Raw genomic sequence first — 20,883 nt, 5'->3', positions numbered from 1 at the left:
CACAGGACTACATCCAGCATCTCTACGATCGTCTCCATGGGAGAATACCAGCCTGCATTGCTGCGAAAGGTGGATATACGCTGTACTAGTGCCGACATTGTGCATGCTCTGTTGCCTGTGTCTATGTGCCTGTGGTTCTGTCAGTGTGACCATGTGATGTATCTGACCCCAGGAATGTGTCAATAAAGTTTCCCCTTCCTGGGACAATGAATTCACGGTGTTCTTATTTCAATTTCCAGGAGTGTAAATGTCCAAATGTCTACCTCCTTCAATATAAGTCTGCAAATGAATTATTATTCTTACGGAACGCAGACAAATGAAAACTTTCTTCCATAATGACGAATGGGGGAGGGGGGGGGATATTCTTATCTGTCCTCTCTTTCAATTATAGACTGCTAATGTCTTGTCTCCCGTCGACTACAACTGTACATATTGTTAAAACTGTGTCAGAAGCTTTCTCAGAATCTATGAATCCCAGGCAATGTGGCAATTTATAGTCACTGCTTGATTCTATAAATTTGTTATTGAGTTGAAAACGGTCTAGAGCGCTGTGTTGACTCTTAAAGGCGGTTTGGTCCTTTGTATAGTTCAAGTTAAATTCATTTTTTCTGTATAGTTACTGATAAATGTAATGATTAATGATTCAAAATATGTCTAAAGGACCGAAACCACGCAAGCAACCATTGTACACAAATACGAATAATATACAACGGTGGCCCTGGGCGTCTGCTCTGCGGTCTCGGCAGACGACCATGCCTTGTGGCCTCTTCCGATCGCCATCAACAGCTTTCTGCAATAATCACTCATTAAGGAGCTAATATAGCGACAAACTGCTGGGAACCATTTTCTCCCAAGAAGTTGTTTGGTGTAATCGAATTTCTGTCCTGTACAAATATTTACAAACGTCTTTCTCGATGTTTCGACTGTCATATCGTCGACACATTTATTGACACTGATTCCGAGCCACTGATAGATTTAGGACCAAAATTTCAACAGACTGTGGGGAGATGTTGTAAAAGGATGATACTGTAAAAGTTACTGCAAACTGGGTTCCGGTAGTCAATCTGAGGTCATAAGTCCTCTAGAACTTTGAACTACTTAAACCTAACTAACCTAAGGACATCACACACATCCATGCCCGAGGCAGGATTCGAACCTGTGACCGTAGCGGTAGCGCGGTTCCAGACTGAAGCGCCTAGAACCGCTCGGCCATCCCGGCCGGCCCGGTAGTCAATGTCGGTTCACGTAACATCTACCTATTTTGTGTTCTACTCTTTGCTTGGTATGTATTGTGAAGTTATCACTGTTCCCCTTTTTGAAGAACGCTATTTCTAGGTTTTCTTCATGTATCATGGGGTACCGTATCACTGACACCTGTAACTCTTCTTGTAGCTTAATATATTTGTAAAGTTCAGTCTACCGTTAACGTAAATTTGAACCAAAATTCCCCTATATGCTGTAAATAAGAGGGTTTGGAGCTCCTGTTGGAGATATGAGACAACTGGTTTCCGGTCTATCTTATTTAACATGTAGAAATATTTATTTCTCTTTCTAGCACTGTGCATATTTATGATCACTTGTAACCCAAAGAGTTTATAAGGAGACTCAGTTACCATTATAATTTCTTGAATTTTTGAATCTACATCGAAAACACGCTACATTAATTCTATCATGTCGCTCCTGTGCAGGCTCATAATTGTTACAGAGACCTCACCACTGTTTGTTACGGGTTTTTCGCAAAAGTCATGATACACATATGATTTCATATAAATTAATATTACAGGCCCTCCCTCGACCTCAGTAATTGATAACGACTGGAGAAATGAATTGATGTTACTGCTCGCATGATCGCCGGCCGGAGTGACCGAGCGGTTCTAGGCGCTACAGTCTGGAAGCGCGCGACCGCTACGTTCGCAGGTTCGAATCCTGCCTCGGGCATGGATGTGTGTGATGTCGTTAGGTTAGTTAGGTTTAAGTAGTACTAAGCTCTAGGGGACTGATGACCAGATCAGTTAAGTCCCATACTGCTCAGAGCCCATTTGATCGCATGATCGTCGGTTTCGATAGCGATCTAAAACAGATTTACAAGCTGGTTAGAAATAATGGAATGTTTCGGAAGCACAGTGGATGAGACGGGCGCAGAGCTGAGTACCGGAGTAGTCAGGGGCCCTGCTGAGCCCTTCTTAGAAGGGCAGCGAGGACGACACTGCCATGAAGATGGCCAACACTTAGGGCATCCTGTAGCGACCGTTCACGGCAAACGTTTTTATGAGGTGGAGTGAGGAGGAATTTTTAGCGAAAGGAAATCTTGTCAGCCGAACGTAGAAAGACCACTTTCGGGACGGACGCTGGAGATTGCTATCTTGCAGATGAAAAGAAGCCCCAAACTAGGTCTTTGAAAACTGTGAGACGCCGTTGAATGTGTAGCTTAACAAAAAAAAATAAAAATAAAAAAAAAATAAAATAAAAAAATAAAAAAATAAAAAATAAAAAAATTAAAGACGTAAGACGTACGGAGATTGGTACACCTAAACTTTTCCAGAGTGACAGGGAAGTACAACAGTGCCGGAGGGAAGCTGCCTCCTTAGGCGAGCAGAGAGAAGGAAAAGCGAAGAATGCCTTTTTTTAAAAGGACAACGGTAGAGAAGGTAAAAAATAGCCCAGAGTAGGGGAATCGCACTATCTGAGGAGAATTTTGAGCGGTCACAGCTTGGGATATTCAGAGCACGTAGCGAAAAACGCAGCAATGTGAGGTTTCGTAGTCGGACGCACTCCCACACGAATTGCTGAACTTCTTATTCTTGTGTGTTTGTCATCTTCAGAGCTTGTCGTCCCTCCTCTCGTTTTGGAGCACTTTGCTGCTCCGGCATCGTCATCAGTTTCAGCCATCAGCTGATCTGATGTGTCTGAGGGGATTTAGAAAATTTTTGGGTCATTCAACACTCATCCTCGCGTCTACTGAGTTGGCATGTTGGGTGCATTCATAAGGTGGGGTGGGGGAGGGGTGTGGGGGGGGGGGGGGAGATGGCGGGGTGGTGGATCGGGGTAAAATAGTGTCCCTAAATTTGTGGATCAGGCGGCAGCACAGGACACGAAAGCAAAAATAAAGTAAAATGTATATTATTTAGCATACAAGACTTAACACTGTGCATTTGTGAATTAAAATATTACACTAAAAATTCCAAATCGTGAAATTCACTATCATTATTTTTCGTATTCTTTAATCCATTGTATCTCAATTTAGTCTGTCCACGTTCAAAAACCTGAACACCCCAACTAGTAAATAATTTATGATATCTGCTATGATATCTGTCACCACATGTGACATACTTAAGACTCCATCAGATAATGGTTAAAACTCACGTAGAGCTTTCCAGAATAAAGCGTTTGCAAACTTGTATATATTGCTGGTATTTGAGTTATAAACTTCATTAAAATTGAGTCGCTTTCATCGATTATTTCGGATGGAGATATTGCAATATAATTTTTTATCGACCGTTATTTGTCTAACTTTTGATACGCAGACAAATCCAGGTAATTGGTATACGTGTATCAATTAACAATGGTACCTTACGTTTTATTGGCACTTTACCAGGATTCTTTCTCTGAGAACTCCGGATACCACAGCTAGATTTGCAAAGGTAAAACATTTATTTAAGAATGTACATCATCACCTTAATAATAATTAAAATTACATACAATGAATTATCTAAGAGAAAGCGCTTAGTCATATATTTAATCTTTCTAACAAGGAGCAGAAGAGGTTGGTTTGTACTTGTCTGTCGTTGTGGAGAAGAAGATTCATCGTTGAAATTTTGAAGTGGCAGTTTTATTTCTAGTTCACGTGTGATATTTTAGGAAGTGAACGAAGCTTAGTGTATGCGCGAATATTGAGTCACTTCACGTTAAATTGTGCTATGAATATCAGGAATGTTTAGCATTCTGAATTTTTCGTTGGGGCATGTCAAGAATTATTCTAGGGTAGGCACGAACTTTAACTTGGTTGAGTGAAGCAGAAGGAGACGTTATTGATAATTTAGACAAATCTAACGGGATTTACAGATGGAGGTGCCTCAGGAATATATTCAGGAAACAGAGAACCTTGAACGGACGGAAGAAATGAATCAGAGAGAATGTAAAATGTTATTGGAACGTATTAGAAAAGAAGCAGTAACAAAGTATTGGAAATAAAAACAGGAAGAACGGAGCAGCGTGTAATCTCATCTGATATGGGAAATTTAGAAGCTACAGGACACGAAAGAATGGAATGGAACGGTGCTAGTTGTGAATCGACGCCGCCACCATCTACAGCATTTGATTTGCGGACTTCCCTATGTGAATTATTTAGCAAAAGTCAAGAAAAGCGCGATGAACAATTTAAACGTATCAAAGAGAAAAATACTGAACAATATAGAAACCACGAGAAATTACTTAGGAACAACGAAGAGAAGAATGAGGAAATTAAGAGAAAGAATGCAAGGAACAACTCGACAATTTAAAACAAAATCTAGATGTTAGATAGGAGCTGCGAATAAGAAAATTGAAGAACTGATTACGGAATGTGAAACAAATGGAAAAAGTGTGGATGGTCAAAAATAGGAAATAAATTCAACAGTGAACTTCAGGAAGCCATTGAAAAGATTAATTCGTGGAGATAACAATACGTTAACTCGCAGAAGGAGATGGAGACTGTGTTCTAAGACCGTGAACAAAGTAATAGATGTAGTGGGACTCTTCATCACCGCCGAGGAACAATTAGCAAACAGCCATGATACCGCATCTGACGAAACGCTATTAGTTGTTGTTGTTGGGGTTGTTTAGGGGGAACAGACCAAACAGCGAGGTCAGCGGTCTCATTGGATTAGGGAAGGACGGGGAAGGAAGTCGGCCGTGCCCTTTGAAAGGAACCATCCCAGCATTTGCCTGGTGCGATTTAGGGAAATCACGGAAAACCTAAATCAGGAAGGCCGGACGCGGGATTGAACCGTCGTCCTTCCGAATGCGAGTCCAGTGTGCTAACCACTGCGCCACCTCGCTCGGTACGCTATTAGTGAATATGCAGACGCCTAAGACTCAGTACTATTTAGAAATGGACAAGAAACGATAAAACGCAGAATCAGAGAAAGTTAGACGCACTGGTGGAAGAGAAAGAAAGCAGCCGATATTATAGATGTAATAACGGAGGGGAAATGGATATGGTTTACAGCGACAGAAAAAAACAAGAGTTTTGCGAATTAATGGAATGATCATGTCGGATTAGGTGAGATCAGCCACGTTCCGATTAGCGAGAAATTACCACTGTGCCGTCAGATACTGTATCATGTGATGCAGATGAGGAAGAGCTTCTGAAATATTTTATGTCGGTAGAGAAATTTCCACTGTTTCCGGATAATGAAAAATTCTTTACTCCTAAACTATGGGTAGATGACTTCTGCGAAACGATTCAGAGATTTAGCCACATGCAATTATAATAATTTTGTGGTCAAACGTTTTAGAGGAGATGTGGCCACGAATATCAAACAGCAAAAGACTGTAAGGCGTTCGATACGTTTACGAGTAGCTTCCTGGGAGTGTATTGCTCAAAAGCGAAACAAGAAGTTAAGACAGGAATAATGATGACTGAAAATTATGTAGAATCGAGGTGGCCAGATCCGTTGCAATATTTTTAAGACACGACAGGGAGGAATAGTTTTATGGGTGTGCCTTATTCCCTCTCTGAAGTGATACGGATTTTTGTAATTTACCGAATCAAATTAAAAGAGAAATACAGATAGCAGGGAGGCATATGGATGATATAAACATATTCCAGCTGTTGCTGCGTGAATTATGGTACGACAGGAGTTGAGAGGCAAGCTAGTCTTTGCATTTCATGTAGACCACCTTCCCGACAGAAAATCAACAGGGAATAATCGGAGTTGGAGAGAAAGACATCCACCACAGATAAATTTGGGCCAAATGGGATAGGAGCAACGACCACTGCCCCTGGAGGGGCCGGGCTACCGATCAGATGATAGGAGAAATAATGGAAGATACGATGAGCAAAGAGACTATAGGAGAAATGGCGGCAGAGACAATGCAAGAGGAAACGATGATATTAGGGATGTCTGGAGAAACGATAGGACAGAAGGACGGGTAGAAATAATTGAAGACAGAGAACCTGATCCACGACAGAACTCAAGGAATGAGGGGCCACGACGTGACGTGCGGAGTTGACTAGTGGAGAACGCCCCGGAATGCCAATTAGTAACGATGAGACGGAAAGGATATCTCCTGCTTTATTAGTTGAAAAGCAAGATGAGTGGGTCGACCCACTACCGGCATCATTTTCAGCCGTGCTAGAATTAATTAAAGAGGTACAATTAGATGTTATAGATGACATCGAATGGTAAGACGTATGGACAAGTGACTCCGATGATGAAGAAACTGAATTCGTGAGCTGTAATTTAGTAGTAAAGGACTTTCCCATTGACACACTGTTCAATGCAGTGGAAAAGGAAGATGAGACAAGCGAGGATGAAGATATGTCGGATGTGAGAGGACGTTCGAACGTGTTCATAATTGGAGTGTACGATAGTTGCGATGATTAGGATGGCGAAGCGACACGCAGCAGTAATAATGGAAGCGATCCTTGGGGTGGCTTGTTTGAATAAAGCATGAGGAACAAATACCAAATGTTGGTTCAGAATGTCAGAGGTATGGAAAAGGGAGTGTGGTCATGTGGTTTAAGAATCTTGGAAAGCTGGAGCAAAAAAACTTCACACGTTAAAATATTTAAAAAATAAAAGAGCGTCAATGAAGGCGTGACATAAAGTCTGTATTCTGTCTTTAAGAGAAGTTGTAAGAACATGAAGTGGTACCCTCTGCCACGCACCGTACGATGGCTTGCAGATTATGTATATAGATGTAAATATAAGGGAAACATATAACTGACACTGAATGGGATAGAAGAACGCATCAGGAGAAGTAAAAGAGATAGAAACGGAAGTACGAAGAAGACTGTTGACTGTTAAGTTCACAAGTAGGGAAATGCGTGTTGAGGACTAATTGTCATGAGGAAGGATGTCTTATGAAGTTTAGGAGAGGCAAAGAATGCTGCCGAATGGTGAGTGGTGATGTGAGCTGCAGATGAGGTTTAATGAGCACCAACGAACGCAAAGGACGCTGTCATTTATGTACGATTTGCTGTAAGGGATGTTTGGAGTAAAGGATGTTAGGTCAGTACACTGAGTTAAATGAGTATTATATGTGCTAATGAGAAGAAAGTGTGACAGTTTTAAGAATCCCGATGTGGTATTAACATGATGTGAACTGTATGAGACGATTGCCCGTGTGGTGGAACCAAAACCAAAATGAAGATAAAAAGAGGAGAAACTACATGGATGAAATCTTGGATCGATCTGGAGACAGACAGAGAATGACGATGGAACGTGGTAATAGGTAAATGGTAAGAGGTAAATCATGAATGGAAAGAGGTAAGATAAAAGAAACATGTAAATTAAAATTATAGAAAATAACAGATGCTGGCGCAGGACAGTTGTGTATGTTGTGAAGAAATTATATGTGCTCTTTTGTTACAAATTTGAGATTTCCCTCCTTGCGGGATCCACAATGAACTGACACAGAAATACACTGATTTTCATAAATGAGCTAATGGATAACATTTTAGGACGAGTGTAAGGGTAAGAACAGGTAAATTAGGAATTGTAGGTGGCCACGATAGTTTAGAGGTTACGAAAATTGCATCTTGCACGGGTAATAGCGGCGGGGATCACTCAGTATCAATGGATCTCTCAGGTCTAACGCGTGCATGAACACTAAAAAAATTAAAAACCCACATCCAGTTTCCACACCAACGGAATCGCATGTAATGTCTAATTAATGTGAATTTACGAGATTATGCGGAAAAAGAAGTGAAGGAAACATATCTGACTCTGAATTTTAAATAACTGACTGCACTCTATGCCGATAATTTGAATTTTTGAGACTGTAAGTAGCTTCGCTTTTGTTAAGGAAATAATTTTGAGGGAAGAAGTATAAGTTTTATTGATTAACTTTTGTAAACCTAAGTAGCAAGAAATAATTTTGAAACAGGTAGCATAGATTTAATTGAGTAACCTTCGTAAATGTATGTAATTTCATTCTGTTAAAACAATAATTTTGAGGAAAGAAGCAAAGATTTAATTTAAGTAATTAGTAATTTTTGTAAGGTTTAGTAATAAAGAACGTGTAGGAATGAATGTAAGCCGCGCGGGATTAGCCGATGCAGTCATGGACTGTGCAGCTGGTCCCGGCGGAGGTTCGAGTCCTCCCTCGGGCATGTGTGTGTGTGTTTGTCCTTAGGATAATTTAGGTTAAGTAGTGTGTAAGCTGAGGGACTGATGACCTTAGCAGTTAAGTCCCGTAAGATTTCACACACATCTGAACATTTTAATTTTGAATGAATGTAAGTTTGCAAGTTTTATGAAACGTAAAAGTTTAATTCATCAACAACACTGATGGGTGCGTGAGTGACAGTTTCCTACGGTAAAGCGTAAATAAACATACTATACTGGTAACATCCAAGTCCCAAACCGTGTTTCTTACGCGAACATAAATACAGTTCCACATAGAGGTCAAATTTTTCTCAATGCACCCACGCTTTGAGCACAATTCTCTCAGGGAAAATTTTAAATTTTGAGGAAGGAGTGTTGTTACAATACAGTTTCCCTGGAAAGCCATGCGATATTTGTAAATTCGAATAAATTCATATCAGAAACTCAACCTCGACATGAATCATTAATTACAGTCGGAGAAATGAACTGATATTACATGTGTGAGTGACTATCAGTTTCCATAGTACACTAAAACAGACTTGCTTGCTGTGGAAGGCCAGCGAGGAGAGGCAGTCATTGCCTCCGACGGGCACCACTCGAACTTCTGTGGCATGCTGCGGCGCCGCACCGCTGGTGAACAACAGTTACGACAGCCTGTGGCCACCGCTCGCGCAAATGCTTTTATGAGGTGAAGTGAGGAGGAATTTTCGGCGATAGACGCTACTGTCAGCCGAAAGTGGAAAGTCGACTTTTGGAACGGACGGTGGAGATCGCTATCTCGCAGGTGAAAAGAGAGCCCCAAGCTAGGCCTTTGAAAACCAGGAGGGGCCGCCGCTGAACGCGTGGCTCTTACCAAAAGCTTTGTTTATTGATGTAAGACCTACGGACACTGGTTCATCTAAACTTGTGTGACAGAGAGGCGTGGCAGTGCCAGAGGAAGCTTTCTCATTCACTAAGGAGAGAGATAGGAATACCGAGGAATGAGGAGAATGGTAGAAAAGAAGTCATTGATTAGCAAAGTCAAACACAGCTCAGAGAAGGGTACCTCCACTACGTGAGGAGTATTTTGATCGACTGGACCTTGGAAGGTTGAGAGCCCAGCCAATAAAACTGAACATGTATCGAAAAACGCGGCAAAGCGAGGTTTCTTCATCGAACGTCCCCGCACAGGAATCCTTCTTCTTGTGTATTAGTCAAATTCAGATCTTGTCGTCTCACCTATCGTCCTGAAGCACTGCTACCCTTCTGCCATATTCGCCAGCTTCAGCCACCAGCTGATCTGATGCGTTTAGGGGACTTAGAAAATTTCTGGGCAAACCAACACTTAGCATCAGAAGAGTGCTGCAGGCACTACCACTGTTTGAAGTCACATTACTTCAGTCACTGACAGCTACAATGTGGTAAGACTGAATGGCTACCGCGTAAGATTTAGAGAATTTCAAGTAATTTTATAATTTTACAATCTCAGACCCTCACTCTGAAGATCTGCGATGCCAGGTCTAGAATATTTTGCTTCCAAAATCCACAATCCCTCGCTTTGAAGATCTGCATTGCAAGGTCTAAAACAGTTTACTTCCAAAATCCACAACAGGTGTGACGTATTACCTTCAATAGTTCTAAGTGTTACCTTTAGTAGTCCTATTATATATGGCCGGCCAGAGTGGCCGAGCGGTTCTAGGCGCTACAGTCTGGAACCGCGCGACCGCTGCGATCGCAGGTTCGAATCCTCCCTCGGGCATGGATGTGTGTGATGTCCTTAGGTTAGTGTGCATGTACTGTACCTGATCAGTGTAATACATTCACAGATTGTTATTACGTCCACTCGCTCAATTCGTGTCAATTTTGGACACTGCTTATTTGTAAGGAGACGTTTCTCCATGCAGCCTGGAAGCTCTGACACCATCAAGATTAGGTAAACAATAGAAATGAAACATTTATACGATCTCATTAAATAGTCTCACACAACTCTAGAAAGCTTATATAATTCAAAAATATGTAATCGAGATACATTAACGTGACCACCGCCTGTATTCGACGTCATTGTGCAATAACCAATCACGGATGGCAAGTGGCAGCTCTAAGAGCAGAGGAGTAAAGCGTGTGTGTGTGTGTGTGTGTGGCGGGGGGGGGGGGGGGGGGTAAACAGCGCCGTAGTTGTCGTGACGCGGAAACGAAATTATTTATCTGACGTCCAAAAGCGTTTGGCTTTCGGGCCAATGGCGGAAGCATTTCTGGAACGGCTACGTTTGTAAACTGTTCACAAGCGGCTGCGGTTCAAGTATTCAAGTATAACATGCATGAAAAAATGAAGCTATCCAAAGCCAGTGCCGAGGCAACTGGAGCACCAAAGGTAATAGATGACATGGTTGAACGATATCTGTGGAAATGTGTACAGGTGGAAAGTCATGCAACTGTTGAGCAGCCGACCACCCTGAGGAGCCATGATGGTACCAACATTGTCTCCTCATTGACCGTTAGTGAACGTTGCTGCATACGAGCCTCCACAGCAGGCGCTTGCTTCTTTTGTCCAAGCTGCCTATCGTTCGTCGGTGACGAAAGCTGGCATTTGTACCCAAAAATCGCAACTGGATGTCGACTGAGTGGCGACAGCTGACCTTCCAGATTAATCACGTTTTAAGCTCCTTTGGACAGATGGCTGTAGGAGTGTGCAGCATGAAAAATCTGAAAGCAAACATCCTGCGACAATGGTTGGAAGGGTCAAGGCTGGAGAGCATTCCCTGTATAATCTCGTCAGACTGGAAGCCGCAATGAATCAACACAACTATGCATCTATGACTGGGGATCATGTCCACCCCTACATGCAGTATTTGTTTTTCCTTGGCACGATCACCTCTACCTGCAGGACAATGAAATGTACTGCTCGTAGTACATGTGTGTATTTCGAAGAACACCAGGATGAGTTTACCGTACCCATCTGGGCGTCAGACTCCTCAGATTTAAACCCAATCAAGAATCTGTGGGACAACCTTGATCGAGCTGTTCGCGCCGTGGATCCTCTCCCGAGCGACCTAACAAAGCTGGTCACTGCACTGTAGTCGACATGGTTTCACAACCCCGTTGGTACCTTCTAGAATCTCACTGACACTCTTCCTGCACGTCTCGCAGCAGCATAGGGTGCAAAAGGTGGCTCTTAGGGCTTCATCAATCTGACTGGACGATAAAAAAAAAAAAAAGAAACAAGCATTCCATATAATCGCTAAAACCTTATTACTTTAGGAATACTGCAGATGTCTCACTTAAATTAAAATTCCTAAGGAATAAAATTGTCATTCAGTAACGTCATGGCGGTAATTCGAATGAATGGAGCCTCTTTTCCTGGACAACAACTGAAAAGCTTCTAAGCTTCTCACTATTAACCTTTCATTTATTCCTTTTACTTTACTTTAGCTTCCATTTTAAGTCTTTTGCCTGTGTTTCTGGTGAAGTAAGTAGCATCTGATATACAGGGTGGTCAGGAACAACCTGGAAAACTCATGGGGGGGGAGGGGGGGGGGGGTAGGTTGAACTCAGAATTAATTGTTAAGAAAAAAATTCGATGCTGTGCGCCGTTTCTGAGTTAATTAAGATTGAAGTTAGCCAATCAGGCGGTTGCGTTGACAAATTCAAACGACCCACAAAGTATTATTGGTGTGAGTTGTTCTCATAATGTAGATGACAGTGCACGAGACTGCTCAGACTTTGGATTCCCCTGCAGGAACCGAGGGATGGACTGCATTGGTATCTGTCGCATTCGTGTCGTCAGAGGGCTCGTTGGTCTAGGTGTATGATTTCTGCTTGTAGATAAAAATGTAGATTGTATATCGGAATATTAACTAATGTTATAGGCAGTGAAATCCCTATTTTACTTTTTCATGTGCTCCAGACCCTAAAAAACGTAAAATTGAGGAAAATGCAGAATCGAGGAACAAGTTGAAACCCCACAAAATATGAGAAAAACACATGTAATTGCTATATATGATTGAAATTGGAATCCTCACCAATATTTCATATAAAATTTGCCTAAATTAAGGAAATTAAATGTACAATACAATGTTTATACAATAATTTGTGGTAATGAATTTCATCAGTCTTTAAAAAATCACAGCTCTGTAACAGCAAGTAGAAATTCATAAAAAACTGGAATTGCTAACTGCGTACAAGGCAATCAAACTGTTTTCTGACATGATATGACCCCAAATTATACGTCTGAAACACGTGTTTTTGAGATACCATCCTTTGTGCTCAACCAGAAAAAAGGAAAAATTGATGAACATGTTTAATTAAATCAAAAACATCACAGCAACTAAGTAGCTAAACCATAAGCATAAATGTGGACATCTGCTTAATGACATACTTCGTCACCATTGCTGTTATTATTTAAGCTTTTCTTACAAGGCACACTTCATATACTCATCGCCATTAAAGTGTTATTTTAGGCTTGATGAGAGAAACAGGGACGTTAAAAAAATGAGTTTACTTCCCCGCCTGACGTTACAAGCTTATTGGAAGTCGGCTCAGTGAATTTCTCTACACTGTGTAAAATGTAAATTTGAAAGACAGCTCAGGTGATTGCAACCGAATCATGTCATATTTGAACACAAAAGTCTTTAAAATGTGCTACCGCGAAACCCTGCACGAAAAATATATTTTCAACATTTCACACAATGCTTTTACCCCTACCAGCACTCCCGTCCTTTAGCACCACTACTGCTCTCCACACATCCAGTAGGCGAGCCCATTTTACATGTGTTAGTGTGATGTGGTGGCTGCGCTGGCTATTGGGTGACTTAACAAGTCGCCAGCCAATAGAGGTTCACTACACGGAAATGGGTGACGTTTCCTCGATTACGAACGAGCTTATTCTTCGAGACTCAGTGTTTGAATTTAAAGGTTTGACGATTGATATTGTTGCCGCATACAGTACTACAGTACATCGGAAATACAACAAACAGATGAGACTGGGTTGTCAGTGGCACAAGAAAATGGGGTGCCTGAGCCCCTTCGTCACGTATTGGCTCGGTCTGGAAAAATTTGGGTCGATTGTCTTGTTTTCCCATTACCACTGCAACTTAGTAGTAGGTGAATCATAAATGCGCCGTGAAGCTAAATGTTGCAAGTTGTGTTTTTGACACCGATCATGGATTACGTCAGCGTTTCCTCTCTCAAGTCTCCCCTTTCTACAACGGCCTAAAATATTTGCTTAACTAAGTCAAACGAGGCGTCGAGTAAGAACTTAGAGTCGAGGTAAGCCTTACTAAGAAGAAATGTAAAACTGGGGAATTTTTAGCATTGGTCTTATGGATTTTTCAGAGGGGCTACGAATTTTTGGTTTAAAATCGAGAAACACGTAAAGTCAGAGAAGGTTAAATGGAAGTTCCACTGTATATAAGCAGATCTTCTACTAAATAAGCAGCTACAAATCCAAACTTACATGGTCCACTGAAATTGAGAAAGATATTAAACACAACACAAAAAAACATACGAATTAGAATGGAAATAGTAGATAACACAACACTTTTTTAAGTAAGCAACAGGAAAGGCAGGATTTCAGGACAGAAATAGGTCAGTGAATGGAAGGAAATGGAGCAAGTAGGGAAAGGAACAAGCCCTCAAAAGTTGAAGTAAATCTGGGAGCAAAGAAAACTAAAACAAACACCATAACCTCTAAAAGGGTAGTTTGAATAAATAAAGAAATATTATTTTGATACGAATTTCCTTATGATTGTTATATTACTTTAGAAATGTCGTTTAATATCTTAAATTTCAGCTTTAGCCTAAAACCTCTGTTGGTGTATGGTGTCACCGCCAGACACCACACATGCTAGGTGGTAGCCTTTAAATCGGCCGCGGTCCGGTAGTATACGTCGGACCCGCGTGTCGCCACTGTCAATGATTGCAGACCGAGCGCCGCCACACGGCAGGTCTAGAGACACTTCCTAGCACTCGCCCCAGTTGTACAGCCGACTTTGCTAGCGATGGTTCACTGACAAATTACGCTCTCATTTGCCGAGACGATAGTTAGCATAGCCTTCAGCTACGTCATTTGCTACGACCTAGCAAGGAGCCTTATCATTTGCTATTTATCTTGTGATGCATGTACCGTCAGACCGATGTTCACCAATTATGGATTAAAGGTAAATATTCCAACAGATGCGTACTGTTTTTGCTAGTTCATTTCCGTGTCCTGTTCCAGACCTCACGCCAGCCTGCGTGAGCTTAAACGCGTGCCTTTCGGCTTCACCTCCTAGTGGCTTGGCTGTCTTGCCAAGTCACAACAGGTGCATAAAAGAGCAAAAAGTGCTATTTTGGGCATCATAAAAATAGTCCCCACATAGTATCAAATGAACTAAATATTTATATAAACTATATAGCACACGTAAATTTCTTTGCTGAAACTAAGATGAAAGAATGATCCAAATGCCTAGGAATGTCATTGAAAAGTAGTTGACGGGCATGAAGCAACTTACCTCCACCATTAGTTTGTCTCCGAACCAACAATAGAGCAAGAGCTCACTAAATATTGCGAACATGTAGCCGCAGATCTTTCCAGTTTCTCGTGCTCCTTGTGCACTCTGCAACATACATAGTGAAAGACGATCGAAATATGAAACCAAATAACAAAATTTTCCCGTATTTTTTAAATATATAGAGTAACTGTTGAGAAAAATTTTGTGAATTTTAGGGAGTAAAAGCTGCTTTAGAATGACATCGTACAGTACTTAATTCTTTTTTGAAGTTACGAATGAAGTCTAAAAAAAAAAAAAAAAGGACATGAGAATCGCGTATCATTTTTTTCTGATTGAAGTTCTTAGATATGACACGACTAGTCAAAAACCTATAATACACATGTGATATTGCTACGGGCACTGAAACTAGAAGGTTGAGATCATAAAAATGAGATAGGGAATACACAAAAGGGTAACACGTGTAAAATGGGGTTTTTGTGTGGGGTATGTCTAGGAGACTTATGGCATGAAACGTACGTATTACTGAACTACAGAAATTTATTTATTTGTTTTTCCTACCTTTAGTACTTATAAAGCCATTTTCTTGTTTCATGAACGTCAATAGGACCGTTAAACACAAATCAGGTTTCTCGTTTGATTTTCCTCTCCATAATAACAAAATGAGAAATTTTCGGTTTCCCTACCACATCACTGTTGTTCATGAGAGAATTATATTTTCCCTTTAATTAAAATATTATTTTGTCCTTGAACATAGACTCTACAACTGTAATTGCTAGGTCACTTCCCAGTACTTTTTGTACGGCGCACACATATCTGCATCTGTACGATTTCCCTCTTTCCTCCTCGAAATTTAGGTAAGAAATAATCTCGTTCACCTACATGTGCCGGATCAGTCGTTACTATAGGATCTGATGAGAATTCTCCCAAGGATCGACGTCATCCAAGTTGGCGTCATTCGTCATAGATATGTCGCAATCAGAACCAGTTTCCTTCCCTTTTTTGTGTACTTGCCACAGCTTTGGTCACAGGCTTAGCTTTCTGGCTCTTTGCTTTTGTCCTACTCCTTCCTTGTGTGGAAGGTTTTCTTTTTCAGCAATAAGTTCACTACGGGAGGTGTGGTCGCTCGCGGCTGGTTGCTGGGTTATGAGAATCGCCTCAACCAACTGTACACTGCTGTGTTGCTTGTAGTTGGGCCGTAAGCGGCAGCGTATAACTTTTAGGAACCAACTGTATTATACGCTGTGCAACAAATCACTTTTTCGAAACCCCGTAATTGTGGGGCTAAAATCTTACCACAATTTTGCCCAACACCGTCGTGGACGTGTCACACAATGGGAAGGTCGTCGTAGTATCTGTTGCCCACACTCCATCCCTTCTTTCGACGCCTTTGCGATGGAGGTCAGAATCGCGACACTGGCTTTTAAGTCATGAGGTTTTATCGTGAGCGCACGAAGAAAACATTTCAGACATACCATCGCTCAGACTCTACATGAAAAGACCTGAGTGGGTATGGTATAAAGTGGGACGTTGATTGCCACAGAGTTCGCAGTCGAAAACGACAGTTCGCAGTGCGATGACCAACAGGACAACGTGGATGATCACGGGGACGGGGCCACAGTAACAAGTATGTGAATAAAACGGCAGCGTGTCCCTTCAAGACCCCACAGTTCGTCAATACTTTCGGTGTGTACAAGCATCTTCGTTGAGCATGTTACAAATGTACCCTTCAGAAAGACACATTCAACCTCACAGCCTCTCTAGCGATTGATAGTTAATACTCTTTAGGTGCGGTTTGCCAGCCTTCGGGCGCTAGAGCAGCCCGAAGCTGAACGTGTTTCGAAGTTCTGAGAGGTGCTCATCAACAGTGCATCCGTGGCATCGAGGGTGTTGCCGAACTCGGACGGGGTGGGGGGAAGGGGGCTTAGAGACTCCCTTTGCCGTTTTCACGCACATTTTAATATTGTCTCCCCATCCCCACCCCGAATCATTCCACAGGAAGGCGCGAAAAACGAAGGATGAAAAAGCAAAAAAAAGCTTTGCTGCTTCGGATCACTTTGAAATTTCGATGAATGGTTTCGAACGGTCTTTAGTGTTTCACTCTGTATATCGAAGCAAAAATTGTTGTCGCACTACACCCCAAAGTGGTCACATCAAGTTCAAAGAGGTTGCACCCCGAAGATATACTTAGAGTTGAAACGCCCAGTGGTGGTAGTAGTGCCTAACGCTGTCAAGAACGTCGTCCTACTGCGAACAGTCGTCTTTGGCAGCGAAATGTGTGGGAACCAAAGCCCGAAGGGAAGAGGCGCTTTCGCTGACGTCCTTTATGCCACCTCTAGGGTCTTCTCGTGTCGATTCGGAGGGGTGATATGTCTGAACTGTTTTCCTCGGCCATCCACAAGAAAATATGTCAAGATATTTCCTTTCAAATATCTTTGAAGCTGCCACATAAGTTGAAAAGCTAGTTCCCTTCATTCACATCTCTGACTCTGTTCAGAACGAATTCGCATTTTTCGTGCTACGACAGGAGCATTTCTCATTATGGTTACATAATCATTCTTCTGGAGTCACTCTTATAATTCAGTGAAATATTGATCATAGTGAGAAAGTAAATTTTAAATACTTTTAATGAAAGTAAATCTGATTCTGAATGAATGGAAAACGACGTTTCTCGCTTAGCTGCAGCTAGTTTGACCATATTTTGAAATGATTGATTGGCGTGCACCACTTACCAGAGCTATCTGGACCAACAGAATGCAGAGAACAGAACCGAGGGAGGCACTCTGGACCAGTAGCATGTTCCCCAAGCAGTCCTGCAGTGACTCAACGTTTCTGTTAACAAGACACACGTGAAAAGCAGTTTAATATCTCGTGAAGCATGTGTCTGGTTAAATTCAAATTCAGGACGGGATGAGTATGGGATTATTCATCCACAAATCTAATGTCTAAAAGTTTCGTTAACCTTAGACACAAAAGAGAGCCATCTGAAATGACATTCACCGCTCACCAAAAGTCTGGAATACTGTCGTAAAATATAGTCTACTATACTAGAGGTCTCAGTGACTTAGGCACTTCTTGCATTGTCTAATTATAGTCCACATACTGGACGTATGGCAACATCAACCGAATGCCAGTACAGTCCCCGGACAGGAATGCAACTGAGCATGCATGAGACCTGTTGAAGGTGGCCATTGCACTGCGTCCGAATCCCCCCCCCCCCCCCTCATTCATGCCTGGGGAGAACAAACTCACTACTAACGACTCGTAATTATCATTATGAGATAAAGATCTTCACTTTTTTTGTTTTCAAGATGTACACTTAGAAGAGAGGTTGCTTTGTTTTGTAATGATTTTTTGCAACTAACCAAAATCGCTTTTGTTTATTTTGTTAATAAGGTATTGTGCAAACCTCAGTGGGTGTACTAAAAGAAATCATTGTAGGAAACCCTATGACATTCCAAACTCTTGTTGAGGTGTGTATTTTAGAAAGTGTGCTGTTCAGTAAGGACGAGGTAATGAAACCACGAAGTATATCATACTTTTTCAAAGACGGCATAGCATATCACTAGTAACATCATCACCATAATAAGGACTGTGCAATATAACTGTAATATATACAAATGAGACGAAGGAAATCAGTTCAAAAATGGTTCAAATGGCTCTGGGCACTATGGGACTTAACTGCAGTGGTCATCAGTCCCCTAGAACTTAGAACTTCTTAAACCTAACTAACCTAGAGACATCACACACATCCATGCCCGAGGCAGGATTTGAACCTGCGACCGTGGCGGCCGCGCGGTTCCAGACTGTAGCGCCTAGAACCACTCGGCCACTCTGGCCGGCGGAAATCAGTTGAAAGAGTGTATGTGCAAGGTGGAAAGCACTTGTAATTGAAGCCGCAGTGTCCGAAATGACATTGGTGTGATGTAAAATGAAGTTACTTCTGAATGGGGGCGGAGCAGTAAGAACATGGAAGGATTTAGTGCACTAAAAATAGTCTCAAACATTCGTTGAAACACGTGTACGAACTTTTCACTGGTACAACATCCATGAAGAAATACTGAATCTTCTTTTAAATACACTCCTGGAAATTGAAATAAGAACACCGTGAATTCATTGTCCCAGGAAGGGGAAACTTTATTGACACATTCCTGGGGTCAGATACATCACATGATCACACTGACAGAACCACAGGCACATAGACACAGGCAACAGAGCATGCACAATGTCGGCACTAGTACAGTGTATATCCACCTTTCGCAGCAATGCAGGCTGCTATTCTCCCATGGAGACGATCTTAGAGATGCTGGATGTAGTCCTGTGGAACGGCTTGCCATGCCATTTCCACCTGGCGCCTCAGTTGGACCAGCGTTCGTGCTGGACGTGCAGACCGCGTGAGACGACGCTTCATCCAGTCCCAAACATGCTCAATGGGGGACATATCCGGAGATCTTGCTGTCCAGGGTAGTTGACTTACACCTTCTAGAGCACGTTGGGTGGCACGGGATACATGCGGACGTGCATTGTCCTGTTGGAACAGCAAGTTCCCTTGCCGGTCTAGGAATGGTAGAACGATGGGTTCGATGACGGTTTGGATGTACCGTGCACTATTCAGTGTCCCCTCGACGATCACCAGTGGTGTACGGCCAGTGTAGGAGATCGCTCCCCACACCATGATGCCGGGTGTTGGCCCTGTGTGCCTCGGTCGTATGCAGTCCTGATTGTGGCGCTCACCTGCACGGCGCCAAACACGCATACGACCATCATTGGCACCAAGGCAGAAGCGACTCTCATCGCTGAAGACGACACGTCTCCATTCGTCCCTCCATTCACGCCTGTCGCGACACCACTGGAGGCGGGCTGCACGATGTTGGGGCGTGAGCGGAAGACGGCCTAACGGTGTGCGGGACCGTAGCCCAGCTTCATGGAGACGGTTGCGAATGGTCCTCGCCGATACCCCAGGAGCAACAGTGTCCCTAATTTGCTGGGAAGTGGCGGTGCGGTCCCCTACGGCACTGCGTAGGATCCTACGGTCTTGGCGTGCATCCGTGCGTCGCTGCGGTCCGGTCCCAGGTCGACGGGCACGTGCACCTTCCGCCGACCACTGGCGACAACATCGATGTACTGTGGAGACCTCACGCCCCACGTGTTGAGCAATTCGGCGGTACGTCCACCCGGCCTCCCGCATGCCCACTATACGCCCTCGCTCAAAGTCCGTCAACTGCACATACGGTTCACGTCCACGCTGTCGCGGCATGCTACCAGTGTTAAAGACTGCGATGGAGCTCCGTATGCCACGGCAAACTGGCTGACACTGACGGCGGCGGTGCACAAATGCTGCGCAGCTAGCGCCATTCGACGGCCAACACCGCGGTTCCTGGTGTGTCCGCTGTGCCGTGCTTGTGATCATTGCTTGTACAGCCCTCTCGCAGTGTCCGGAGCAAGTATGGTGGGTCTGACACACCCGTGTCAATGTGTTCTTTTTTCCATTTCCAGGAGTGTATTTCTGATGAACAATGATGGGTACTTCCTTTTTTTAAGGGTAATTATAATGTGAAGTAACCTGGATTGCTAATCTGGTTCACTAAGGATGCACGATAACATTAGGACCTATCACGTTATTTTCGTTTGGTATGCCAGTAAATAGAATACTTCTGGGAATTGGTTTCTCTTGTGCAGTTTATGAGATAATTACTGCAATATAACCTAAAAAAAAGTTATCAGAAGACAGTTTCTGCCAATCAACATGTCACTGTTTTCGCTGACAAAAATACTGTCTCCAGAAGCCGCTTCGATTTGTCAACGGGGAATTCTACAAAAAGCAACAGACACACTCATTCTACAACACACGTTAGTGATTGTCAGGGCATGCTTAACTACGTCGTGTGCCTGCATTAGAAGGAGAGACTTCACAATTTGTCAATGATATACACCGATCAGCCAAAACATCGTGAACACTGCCTACTGCGACATTCCATGCCGCCTTGTCGCGACGCGGTAACAAAAGTATGTAAGTGGACCAGACACGGACGGGGATCACCCTAGCGAAGGTATGGGCTACAAATGGGGAAATCCATTGAGATAAACGATTTTGACGAAGATCAGAT

The 20,883-nt window shown here is 42.7% G+C and overlaps 1 protein-coding gene across 1 annotated transcript in view; it reads right to left on the bottom strand.

Moving 5' to 3' along the window:
- Positions 1–20,883, bottom strand: part of LOC126416970 (uncharacterized) — a 74,494-nt gene that overhangs the window by 16,591 nt on the left and 37,020 nt on the right. The window contains exons 3-4 of the mRNA XM_050084852.1: positions 17,509–17,608; positions 14,780–14,884 (exon numbers count right to left, since the gene is read on the bottom strand). Coding sequence (XP_049940809.1) covers positions 14,780–14,884; positions 17,509–17,608 — 205 coding nt within the window. The remainder of the gene's footprint in view (positions 1–14,779; positions 14,885–17,508; positions 17,609–20,883) is intronic.

The sequence above is a fragment of the Schistocerca serialis genome, chromosome 8 (genome assembly GCF_023864345.2).
Source record: "Schistocerca serialis cubense isolate TAMUIC-IGC-003099 chromosome 8, iqSchSeri2.2, whole genome shotgun sequence".
Taxonomy (NCBI): domain Eukaryota; kingdom Metazoa; phylum Arthropoda; class Insecta; order Orthoptera; family Acrididae; genus Schistocerca; species Schistocerca serialis.
This window is presented reverse-complemented; position numbering and strand designations above follow the sequence as displayed.